The sequence below is a fragment of the Alternaria conjuncta genome, assembly GCF_024043145.1.
Source record: "Alternaria conjuncta strain BMP 0040 chromosome Unknown scaffold_1, whole genome shotgun sequence".
Lineage (NCBI taxonomy): Eukaryota > Fungi > Ascomycota > Dothideomycetes > Pleosporales > Pleosporaceae > Alternaria > Alternaria conjuncta.
In genome coordinates, this window is record NW_026250090.1 from 472,713 (window position 1) to 485,327 (window position 12,615).

At 54.8% G+C, this 12,615-nt stretch overlaps 3 protein-coding genes across 3 annotated transcripts; all 3 read left to right on the top strand.

The window, feature by feature from the left end:
• Positions 1–373: 373 nt before the first annotated feature.
• Positions 374–3,211, top strand: J4E85_000169 (uncharacterized protein; the record flags this gene model as incomplete). The annotated part of the gene is made up of 2 exons (XM_051464463.1): positions 374–842; positions 894–3,211. 2 exons carry the CDS (start codon positions 374–376, stop codon positions 3,209–3,211), a joined length of 2,787 nt encoding a protein of 928 aa, XP_051330984.1.
• Positions 3,212–7,373: 4,162 nt separating this feature from the next.
• On the top strand, positions 7,374–8,568 carry J4E85_000170 (uncharacterized protein; the record flags this gene model as incomplete). Its single annotated transcript, XM_051464464.1, has 3 exons — positions 7,374–7,606; positions 7,658–8,395; positions 8,448–8,568. The coding sequence occupies 3 exons, from the start codon at positions 7,374–7,376 to the stop codon at positions 8,566–8,568; spliced, it is 1,092 nt and encodes a 363-aa protein (XP_051330985.1).
• A 2,461-nt stretch (positions 8,569–11,029) lies between these two features.
• Positions 11,030–12,256, top strand: J4E85_000171 (uncharacterized protein; the record flags this gene model as incomplete). Its single annotated transcript, XM_051464465.1, has 1 exon — positions 11,030–12,256. The coding sequence occupies one exon, from the start codon at positions 11,030–11,032 to the stop codon at positions 12,254–12,256; it is 1,227 nt and encodes a 408-aa protein (XP_051330986.1).
• Positions 12,257–12,615: the final 359 nt, after the last annotated feature.

The following is a 12,615-nucleotide window of genomic DNA, read 5'->3' on the forward strand; positions in this document are numbered from 1 at the left end:
TGGTGATGGTGATGGCGATGGCGTCGTGATAGGCGTGATTCGCGCCGGCTGGTTTAACCTCGGTCTGGCCCGTGAGAGCATCGAGGTCTTCTGGAAGCTGTCACGCCTCCTGCGCCGACCATATCGCCGTCGCATTGACGCTCTTATCTACAGGACAACCCAGCTTGCGAGCGCGACATACTGGTGTACTTGTTTGTGTGAAACACATTGGTGCGCCGCTCTTTGTTCCGCACCATCCATTTGGCACCCTCTCATCCTTCGGGAGTCCGCACCAGCGACAGTGCCCAGCGGGTCCGCACGTCACCACGCGACCTTGCGCCTTCCTCGCTCACAAGCTCGCCCCATCCCGCCAGCAACTCGCCGTTAGCACCTCATGATGGGAAAAGGCTCCTCCAAGACCAGCACCAAGGTGCTCCCGCTCATCCCGCTCGCGCCGCCGCTCGCCGTCCTCCCGGGCACAACCCTCAAGATCCCCATCACCAACCGCTCCGATGTCGCCGCCATCCTCGCCAAGATATACAGCATTAGCCCTACCGCGAAGCCCGACGCGGCTATCACGGTCGCCTGCGTGCCGCTGAAGTCCAACACGCTGGGCCCGGACGGCCAGCTGCTGATCGACGATGGCCATCAGGGGGACAAGACGGCCTTCGAGAGCGATCCCATGCAGGCGACCAAGAAAGACATCTATGGCTATGCTTGCATCGCCAAGGTCAGCGGTGTCCAAGGACGGCGGCAGGGCGATCTGAGCCTGGTGGTCGAGGGCCTCGAGAGGGTGCAGGTCGTCGATGTCGTCCAGGAGAGGCCGTACTTCGAGGGAGAGCTCATGGCCGTCGACGAGTACAGTACGTATACCCTCGTCTGAATTGGTGCTGGACGCATACTGACTAGCACAGTCGACATCGCGAGTGCAGACCTCCTGAACCAGTTCAACCTCCTCAAGCAGCTGTCACGCGAGCTGCTCGCCCTCGTCCGCCTGTCCGCCATTCTACCGCGCACTCCACAAGTCACGCTCTCGCCCATTGTCGCGCGGAGACTCGAGATGTACATCACAAGGAAAGACCTGTCGGAGGCTGGCGCGCTGGCCGACTTCATGGCCAACGTGGTGGAGAGTACACACGAGGAGACGCTGCGCGTTCTGGCAGCTGTAGACGTCAAGGAGAGAGTGGACAGGGTCATCGAGATTCTCCAGCGCCAGATCGGCAGCATCCAAGGCAACACACGCATGACTGTCACGACAACACAGACGCAGGGCGGCAGCTTGGACATGGAGACACTGCGACGACTGCAGCAGGAGGCCCTGACAAGAAGAGGAAAGATGGGTGGCGGTCTCCCAGCCGGATTTCCTGGCGGCTTCCCAGGCGGTGGGCAGCAACAGGCCGGTGAAGAAGAGCCCAACGAGATTGACGAGCTGAAGAAGAGGCTCCAAGATGCCAAGTTGTCTCCAGATGCTGACAAGGTGGCTCAGCGCGAGCTGTCGAGGCTGCAGAAGATGAACCCCGCACAAGCAGAATACCAGGTCTGCAGGAACTACCTCGAGAACCTCGCCGAAATCCCTTGGACCAAAACGACAGTCGATCAACTCGATGCCACTACACTGGTCAGGGCAAAGAAGCAGCTCGACGGCGATCACTATGGTCTTGAGAAGATCAAGAAGAGACTACTTGAGTATCTGGCAGTGCTCAAGCTCAAGGAGCAGGCAAACAGGACCATCGACGATCAGATCCGCGCTCTCGCCGATACACCAGAGGGAGATGACGAGGCCAAGGAACAAGACCCCGAAGACAAGGTTGCAAAGGAACCATCGGAGGCTGAGCTGCGGCTGCTGGAGAAGAAGCGCATGGTCGACAAGTCGCCAATCCTGCTGCTCGTCGGGCCGCCAGGAACAGGAAAGACTTCGTTGGCCAAATCAGTCGCTACCGCACTTGGTCGCAAGTTCCATCGCATCTCACTTGGTGGTGTGCGCGATGAAGCAGAGATCCGCGGCCACCGTAGGACCTATGTCGCTGCTATGCCTGGTCTCATCGTCAGCGGACTGAAGAAGGTCGGCGTTGCAAACCCAGTCTTCCTGCTCGACGAAATCGACAAGCTAGGCATGTCGAACCACAATGGCGACCCCGGTGCAGCCATGCTCGAGGTGCTCGATCCAGAGCAGAACCATACCTTCACAGACCACTACGTTAACATTCCCATTGACCTTTCCAAGGTGCTCTTCATTGCCACCGCCAACTCGCTCGACACCATTCCTCCACCGCTCCTCGATCGTATGGAGACTATCCAGCTCTTCGGTTACACTACACTCGAGAAGAGGCACATCGCATCAAGACATCTGATTCCGAAACAGATTACCAGCAATGGTCTCCACCACGAGAACCTCAATATCCCGACCGACGTGCTCGACAAGATCATCACATCCTACACACGCGAATCCGGTGTGCGGAATCTCGAACGCGAGATCGGCTCCGTCTGTCGTTCCAAAGCCGTCGAATACGCCACGGCGAAAGACACAAATACTCTCGCCGCATACTCCCCTGTTGTCACATTGGAAGACCTCGATACCACGCTCGGCATCGAGAAGTTCGCCGAAGAGCTCACTGAGCAATCTTCCCGCCCAGGTGTCATTACAGGGCTAGTCGCATATAGCACCGGCGGCCAAGGCTCTATTCTGTTCATCGAGATTGCAGATATGCCCGGCTCAGGCCGCGTTCAGCTCACCGGCAAGCTGGGCGACGTACTCAAGGAGAGTGTAGAGGTAGCTTTGACTTGGGTCAAGGCTCATGCATTTGATCTCGGTCTGAGTGCAAGCCACGACGAAGACATCATGAAGAGTCGTAGCATCCACGTCCACTGCCCCTCTGGTGCTATTCCCAAAGACGGCCCCAGTGCCGGTCTTGCGCACACCATCGGCCTCATCTCCCTCTTCTCTAATCAGCCTGTCCCGCCTACACTGGCCATGACTGGTGAAATCTCCCTCCGTGGAAGGGTACTGCCTGTCGGTGGTATCAAAGAGAAGCTGATTGGAGCGCTGAGGGCAGGCGTCGAAAGAGTACTCCTACCCGAGGGCAACAGAAAGGATGCAAGGGATCTACCGTTGGAAGTTACCCAGGGTCTCAAGATTGAGTTTGTAGGCCACATCTGGGAGGCTTTGGGCAAGGTTTGGCCCGAGAGATGGGAGGGCGAAGACGGAAGGAGGGGATGGGAGAGCAGATTGTAGACTGTAGATTGTCTGAGTGATGGGTCTTGGTGGGGTTGGAAAGGAGTTGGATTGGTGTCTTGCATTTAGCGTTGCATTCGTTACAATCGGTCTGTGTATACTGTATTAGCTGCCTATACTCACATCTCTCACATTACCCATTACTGCTGTTCCTTGCCTGTTGTGTCTGAGCCGTTTCCGTTCGATCCTCGCACATCTTTGAACGCTTCTCTCTAATCTTGCTGTCCCGCTCATCAAATTGTAAATTCGTGGAGAATGATTGTACACGTGCGATCTATGACGATTGCGACCTTGTCAATTCAGAATATCAAGCCATGCAATCAGCTGCAAAGAAGAAAGCTTCCTGCTGCCCGGGCATACAGTCATCTTTTCGATACCAGATCGTTTTGTTCCGAGATATGTCCGTCGCCCTGGCATAGGCCCTTGTCTAGGGTAAGAACCATTCAACATAATGACTGAACAGCAGAATCTTCCGCTAGCGAACTGGAAGTATGCCGGGAATAGTCTTATGAAGGCGACGGAGGACTTCCTTCACCCAAAGAACCTCATGTTGCTGATCATGGTGCTTTCTAGTTCTCATAACACACTGCCAGACTCCAGTAGCATGGTCTCGTGCACTCGGTGCGATGAATGAACCTATGAGTTACAGCACCCATAGTACTGGTTTACGTTGCGCGGATAAAAGACGTTCGGATCTTTTCATGTGTCCTGTTTTCCGCTAATTATAGGACCCATACCAATGTCTTCCAGATAAAAGCGGAGTGGATTGAAGGCGGAAGAGAGTCTCAAAACGTGTGGAATCTCGAAAGCGAATACGACGGAGCTATGGCTCACACCATGTCAGCGTCATGATCTGTAGCTAGATGGTACATGGCTCGTGATGAGGGGCATGCTCAAATCAGTCGTGGCAAGATTCCCGACTTCGCTCAAGACTTATACATCACACATCTCCTGCTACATAGCATTTAGCCTTTATTGTTATCATAAGCGCTGGAAAGACTCGAATGATGTCTATATTTCTTTCGAAACCGCCTCGGTGTAAGCTGCGAAGCCTTTGTGTTGAGATTGCTACGATATGGGTCCCTTGAACTCGTGACCACGAAGATCGAATATCGAAAAGTGGTCTAACGAATCATATATAGAAAATATATTTCATGGCAATACCTGCCTGTACCCTGTATGTGTCACTATCGTCGAAGATGTTGGTCATTGTGTATGTTTGATCATCTTTTCGTTCTTTCCTCTGGATTGCTCAATCGGTTGCTCATGTCATCGGAATACGAATGAAATAGCGCGATGACTCCCTGGAACCTGATGTGAGACTCGTAATCATCGAAAGCGATACTATTACTTCGGAGGGCGAAGAGATGAAAGCATATCGAATATTGACCGAAGTCGTAGCGTCCGACCGGTGATGCTTCCACATAGTCACATCTCCGAGTACTTTGCGAGCCATTCAATTCTCCACGCCTTGCACAGCGGAGATGGGCGGTTCCGAGCACGCGTCACCCTTCCGGCAGCCTCGGTGACAGACCCTGCCCGTTCGAGCGATACGCTGGATGATCTTCCTATAGCAGCTTCCGAAAGCGAGCTCAACACCCAACCGTTGCAACCCAAAATACCGGGAAAGGGTGGGACGGAATGGTGCGGAGGCGGAAGAGGACTGAGCTCTGCGCGGCGCACGGGGACCTGCCCCCTACCTTACTCTTACGGTGATGTTCTGGCCCAGACGACTGAGTCAAGCTTTGCCGTACCGCCATCTCCACCACGGTACTTGTTGGCGTTTCAGAGACCCTGCAACAAATCTTGCACCGCGAGGCGACGTTGGTAGACGAATGTTGTAGCCTCACGACGGAGCGTAACAATAATTATACCCGGGTTTGATGTTTAGTATTCATTTGTTCGCAAGGTTGTCTGCTCCTTCTGAAGTCGATCACGCTTGGCTTTGAGGGGAAGTTGCTTATCGTGGGACGTCGTAACGGGTCTGTCCCAGCATTTTTTCCATGTGACAAGATCTCGTGAAGAGTGAGTCGAACTAGAGAAAGCATATGTGATGTTGAGGGCTTCTAGTATTAGAGGATTGCGGCGTATTGCAATGCGTAGCTGATGGACCTGAGCCGCGCTCCGTGTCATGATATCGGAATTGCTAGGCCTTTCTGTTGTTGGGACTTCTGTAATATGGTGCATCAACAACATGCCATTTTATCCAAACCTAATGACTTCGAGCCTCCGCCAGACAAAGGCGATGTCAATCTCACGAAGCGCCTACACGGGATGCAATTTCGGCAATGTGCACCGAGATGCAGAGCGGCTTCGACGTCGCATTGGAATGTCGCAGTCGTCTAGAGTTAGTACGCGTCGCGCGGGGCCCGAGGCATGTTAATGCTGGAATACTGCGATCGATAAGGGCAGCAACGGCGGCCAGCAGCGGTGATGCCGGCTCGGCCGGCGGCGGAAGTTGCCGTTGATTGCTCGCGCGCGCGGTACACGCCCGCACGTGCGTGCAGTAGAAGACACCTGGAAGGGAATGATGGGCTGTCGATAGAAGACGCAGAAACCACCGGGGAGGGAAAGTTAGAGTTCGGCTCGACTGCTAATGAAAGCTTGCTGCTGCCGACTCTTCAAGCGGCAAGCGAAGAGGGGCGTGATCCCCACACCACCCAGGTCATCGGGCCAGCCATAGTTACCTAAGCTTCTCCACCGATGGCATGGGCTGGTTGAAACAGCACGGATCGGCGCTGCACTTGGGAAGTCGTCGTTGCCAGCCTCGATATGGCACCATGGCTTCCCAACTGTCCGCAGTAAGCCCCGATCCAGCCCATGGGTAGAGCTGCATACATGCCCAAAAGCCCACCGGCGGCGAGACTTTCGGCGGTACAGCACCTCTTGCAGCGTCGATGACATCGTCGCTTGGCCTCTTCATCTCAAGGACGAAACGGCCGACGTGCCCAGGTGTGTGCCAGGCTGCCAGCGCAGCAAGCGGATTGTCTGCAAGTGCATTACCGACTGCAGCGTACTAAGCCGGCCGCTGAAGGTGCTGCACTGTGCCTCTTGGCAGGTGCGATGCAACCGATGGAGCGATGTGATTGCGCATGGATTTGCTGAATCCAGCGCTGCAGATAAAGGCAATATACGTCGCGGAATCCAGGCGCTCATTTGCTGGGTAAAGCGTGTTGGGTCAGGCTGTCTAGACAGTACAGTGCGACGCCGCACCGTGTGGGGTGTGCCCAGCCATCGATTGGATGTTCCCCGGTGGGAGGTGAAAGGGAAAGGGTCTGCTGAGGCAGAGTTCCAACGTGCTACAGTGTCGACCTGATGTGTGGGTTCAGAGGCTCTCGAGCCCTGCCAAACCGTGGTGGGCGGAGGCCCCCAGGATGCGGGCACAATGTTCCGCGGAGCGGCGCAGGCCCTGGTTCCGTCATGGTGGCCGCTGGCAAGCCGACTGATCGATGCCTGGAATGGATGCAGCGCCGCCGCGATCCCGCAGCAGACATCGAGCCGTGGGCACCAAACAGCGACGCAGGCTCGGTTGCAGCCAGAATGCATGCAGCCGTCGTGTGCGACTGTTCCCCGTGCACAACCTGAGCCCTGGACTGCTCGTTGCTGTTCGTCTTCCCCGGCGGTTTTCCCAGCGATAAAACGTCCCTCGCCGTAGTCAGCCGCAGAAGTCGCTTCCAGTCCAGCAGGCAGTGCCCTGATGTTGTCCGCTTTTGTAACCAACGGCTCGCGCTTTTTCTCAGCCACGCTTGTGTAGTTCGGGGTCGATTCCAGCCCACTGGGAAGCCGGGTCATGGTCTGATGCGCGCCGCTCTGCACATACATACATAACTTGTGGACCGCCACCTTTCGTCACATCGCCATCGCCAGGTCTCGCCGGCCAGCTTTGACAAACGGTTAAAACTGCCAGTACGCCAGTTTACACTTCTCAGGGTTGTCCTTGGCCGTCGAGTAGATTGCCGCCTACCAAACCTTCGGTGTCCCGACACGTTCCAGTGGCCAGACTCCAGGGATTTTTAGTTGAGCTGCATGCAGGGCTGACTTTCAACGGCGCAACCTCGTCACCGGATCGCATGTGTTCGGGTCCAGGCCAACTCTATTCATAAGTTAGCAGCGCCCCTTTGTTGCATCGCCATTTCGCATACACATCTTTGCGACGCCAACCATGACGACACCAGCAGATACTGGAGCGGTGGACAAGGGCAAGAATGTGGAACGCGGCACCCTGGGCAAATATGTGAAGCGGATGAGCACTGTGTTCAAGAGGGAGAAATCAAACAAAAGTGTACCGACCCTGGCGCCCGAGCCATCGTCAACTCCGCAAGTCGCGCAGCAACAGCCTGTCGAGAAGGAAGTTGCGCAGCCGGACCAAACCATCCCGGAAGTCGCACCTGCCACGTGAGTTCTATAACGCCGTGTCGTTGGAAACATGCGTACTAATTTAACAAGACCTATCACTCCCGCCGTGTCAGTGCCATCAACTCCAACTACCAAGGAGATGGACCGCAACGCCATGCAGCAGGAGAGAGCCCGCGCCCTCTTCGCCAAGTATGGCCTCACCCTTGAGTCACACGAGTGGATCGCTGCACCAGCTCCAAAACCCACCGTCCAGCGTGTCGAGAAATCGATCCGTATGCGTGTCCATCGCAGCTGCCACCGCTGCGGAACCCTTTACGGCTCCGACAAGGTGTGCCTACAATGCGAGCACAAACGGTGCAAGAAGTGCCCTCGTTTCCCCAAGAAGAAGACGCCGGAAGAGAAGCAAGCCGAGAAAGAGGGTATGGAGCAACCCAAGCGAAAGAGAATGCTCACTATCCGGACTCGTGGCGGGGACGAGTTGGTATATCAACCTGCGAGACAACGCATCAGACGTAACTGTCATGTGTGTGAGAATTTGTTCGTTCCCGCAACGGCGAATGTCTGCAATTCATGCCAGCATGTCCGATGTACGAAATGCCCGCGTGAGCCAGCCAAGCTCAGCAAATGGCCTGATGGCTACCCGGGCGATGCTGAGCCTGACAGCGAGACGGAGGTGGAGAAACAGCTGGAGAAATTCAGACGGACCTGGCGAAAGCCGAGGACTAGGGTGCGCTGGCAGTGTGAGAAGTGCAATGGCCTCTTTCACAATAATTCGCCGCAATGTCCTGGATGTGGGCATGAGAGATGCGACAAGTGTACAAGATCACCGTGAGTGTACATCTACACGAAGTCACAAGCGGTCATTGCTAACATATCACAGTGTCAGGAAACCTGAGAAGGGTGAGCATTTCGATTCCCAGGTCGTTGCGGCTGTGGAGGCTAAGCTGCGAGCGATGGATGTTGACGACAATTCGGCTCCATCTGCAGCTGAGGCTACCTGAGAGTGCGGTGCTGATTCCATATCAACGCTCGAACAGGATAATACACGCCGGTTCCCCACTCGTTCTAGATCTTCTTGCTATCTCTTTGCACCAGTGTTATGCTCTACTTGACAGTGATACCAGTGGCCGTCAACCGCGTGTACTTGCACGCGTGAACTCGCGGTCATAACCCATCCACTGCCGCGCTCGCTATCATCACTATGCGGCTGGGGATAACGTTTCAAAATGAGTCAGCATTAACATGTCGTACAGCCCCCACCTTCATACTTCGCCCCCTGCTGCGCACCGATTTGATGTTGGTTCTACTACAGTGCCGGCCTGAGGAAGCCACACGTGCTCTAAATTCTCTCGAGACTTCTTCCATCTCTCAGCGTGTACGAATATGATGTGTAAGCCAAACGACGTAGTGTCGTAACTGCACCTCCGTTCATAGCTTGTACAGGTACGTTCCCGAGTAAACTTCTGCAATGCAGTGTAACCTCTGCATGTATATCTGTACCAGCCAACTGACTATCTGCTGGGGTTGGCATGAAGTGGCGTTTCCCAGCGCGTAATTTCGGGCTCTTGTTCTACAGTTGTCCACCACGCTAGGTGGATGTTGTGTCTGTACAACGGGTACAGCGGGTGTCAGGCACATTGTTCGGGATATCTGAGGCTGGTATTCCGGTCGGGAAGGTTTGTTGGTACGTCAGGGACGAGTCACATCTAGACAAAAGGTCAAGGCTTGATCAGCCGTGGCTCTTGGTAAGTACCTAGGTAGTGACCGGTGTGATGCGAGTAATCGTACCTAGGTATAGTCCTAGCGCTCTTGTGCCACTTCAGAACTTCACTCTAGAGGTCCTCATGCTCATCTCAGCGCTTACCCGTCACTTTGAACATCTCGACTCCGCCCAACGAAGCCTGCTTACTTGACGTCGCACAGCGAGCACTCAAGCGGGGAAGTGGCACAGACGTCCTAGTCCGCGTGCTGGAACATCACGGCCCTTCAAATCGTCCTTCAGGTCCTTCACACAATGCTAGTCTCGAAACAGCAAATGGTAGTCACTGGATGTTTTGAGGCTCATATAGCCTGTGAATGTATCTGCTAGTCGTGTTGATGGCTTCACAAGGGACGACATCAAGGGAGGTATCCTCGGTCGCTATTGTCGTTCCTGCGGCATAGTTCCGCACACCACAAGCCTTATATGTACGATCTAGTCCCCATCAAGCAATCCCATGGTGATGAGTCCGCCAATGGCCATGATTTGTCCCCTGCCTGCATCAGCTGGACCCCACTTCCAACAGGCAGTTTTCTTGCCCGGTTGGAATCATCTTGATAAGGAGCGAAAAGCAGAGTTTATAGATTAATGTGGCGTTCTGAGACCCTAATCCAGGTGATCGGTTATCTGAATCCTTGAAAACGGACTACCAATTGCGGAGATCGCTTAGGTGAACTGGGTGGACGATTACTATTCAGGCAGGAAGTTATGGGGTCTATATTAGGAGACGCATGGTATACTATGGAGTGATATTTGGGCAATGTAAGCTATGTTGTGTCCTAGCGGAATGCACGGCTGTTAGAACAGCCCATCTTAGATGATTCTGGCATAAGCTATACCGAGTGTTACCGTGTAAGCAGCTGTTTCGCTACATCGAGGAGCGAGATTGTGTAACGTTGAAGAGGGGGATGTTCCAACATATTCGAGGCACAGCTCAGCACAAGACTTCAGGTATTCCGGGATTGTTCCGGTGGCATGGCGTTTGCTTGACGTGCTCCATGTTTATTGAACTCTCTCTCTGACGATTACTCACCATCCTCACCTGAGCAGTCTCTGGATGAACACGCTCGTAGGTAGGTATGGGTATCCCAACTGCATCGTAACACATGTCAGCTGCGATGAGGGTTGCACAACGGCTGAGTCGTAGCAGTACGCGATAGGTGCTGGCATAGCCTGCAGGACTGATGCTGATGTCTGCTGCGTCCTTGGAGCGAATGTCTTCGTTCAAAGATGTATGGCTTTGTAGACATGATGTCGGGTTAGTACGTGCTGCGGGAATAAGAAGCGCCAGAGCCTGGAGACGATAGGAGGATAGCCTATTATGACGTGACGTCCAAAAGCTTCCGAAACGCTTTCATTCTACGCGCCGTTTCAGGCGCGTGGCTGTGCACCAAAGACTCACCAAACGAAGACCGACGGCTCACCTGCCACTCTTGGCGCCAAGGCCTAGCTGAGGCTGATACCAGCGCGGTGCGACCGGCTGCCCAATCAAACGGCCCCGGACGCCGAGAGCGCAATTACGGGGTAAGCCGCTCGTGAACGATCGCCAGCGCGTGTTTGCACGAACCTACACGGGGGTTTGCCCTGCTCTCTCTTGAATAATCTCACTCTCCACACTCTCTCCACACTCTCTGACACCTTTCTTCTTGCAATCTTTTTCAACTTTTCAACTACAGTCGCTCCCTTAATCCACTTTACCAACAATGCGTTTCGTATCAGCGCTTGCCGTCGCGGCGGCCACCGTCAGCGGCGCCCTTGCGCAAGACTTCGTCCTGGGCTTCAACTCGGGAGCCTCGGACGACACTGGCAAGGCCAAGACACAGGCGGATTTTGAGAAGGAGTTCACCACAGCGCAGAACCTCGAGGGCGCGCCGGGCGACTTCACCGCCATCCGCCTGTACTCCAACATCCAGTGGCAGACGACCGACACTCCCATCGCCGCCTTCCCTGCTGCCATCAAGACAAACTCCAAGCTCCTTCTTGGTATTTGGGCCTCGGGCACCGACGATATCGACAACGAGCTGAAGGCGTTGAACTCTGCTGTCGAAGAGTACGGCACCAAGCTGACGGATCTCGTAATTGGACTGTCGGTCGGTTCCGAGGATCTCTACCGCGTGTCTGAGCCCGGCATCCGGAACAAGGCCGGTGTCGGTAACAGCGCCGAGAAGATTGTCGAGTTCATCAAGGCCGCGCGCGAGCGTCTTGCCGACACTCCTCTGAAGGATGTCAAGATCACCCACGTCGACACCTGGACTGCTTGGGTCAACGAGTCCAACGCCGCTGTCATCGACGAGATCGATTTCTTGGCGGTCAACGCTTTCCCCTTCTACGAGTCCGAGCTGGATAACAAGATCGACAACGCTGGCAAGCTCCTGAGCAGCGCCATCAGCGCAACCGAGGGTGTTGCTGGAGGCAAGGACGTGTGGGTCACCGAGACCGGGTGGGCATACAGCGGTCCAGACTTTGGTGCTGCCAAGTCGACTGTGGACAACGCCGAGACATACTGGAAGGATGTCGGTTGCGCGCTCTTCGGCAAGAAGAACGTCTTCTGGTACACACTCCGCGACGCCAACCCCGCGAACAAGGTCAAGTTCGCCGTCTCTGACAACCTCTCCACCACCCCGCGCTTCGACATTAGCTGCCCTAAGGAGCAGAAGGAGTTGCCATCGGCGGAGCCCGTTAACAACGGCACTTCATCTGGTGGCTCTTCAAGCGGCAACACCACCACTGGCGGTAACAACAACGACGGCGGTAACAACAGCGACAACGGTAACAATGGCGGAAGTGACGGTGGAAGCGAGAGTGCTCAGCAATCTGGCACCGCCGCCCCTAGCGGTACTGGAGCTGGAGCTGCTACTTCCGTCTCGGTTGTGAACTCGATGGCCATGGGCTTGTCGGTCGTCTTCGCTATTGCTGCCTGGGCCTTGTAAGCGTAGATCAAGCTTCTACACCTAGCTCCCATGCTATATTTCTTTGCGTCAGTGTAAGATAGATGAATGCGTTCACATGGAGTGTCGAGTGGATCACACTCGTACCTAGTTCGAGCGACCGGTTTCGCAACACTAAGGTCTTGTAATATGCCTAGAGAATGAGATGGCTTTGTGTTGATAGTATTTCGAGTGCCATCTAGGCGAATCATGAAGGTGAAGTGTACATTGATCGAGGAGAGAAAAGAAAGGTGCCACCCACGCACTAGCTCATCGAGACGCGTCATGCCCCACACTCAGCCGTAGCATCGCTCCTGACTCCGCATCCTCCACCAGCTTCTTATTTTGTTGAAATTCACAAA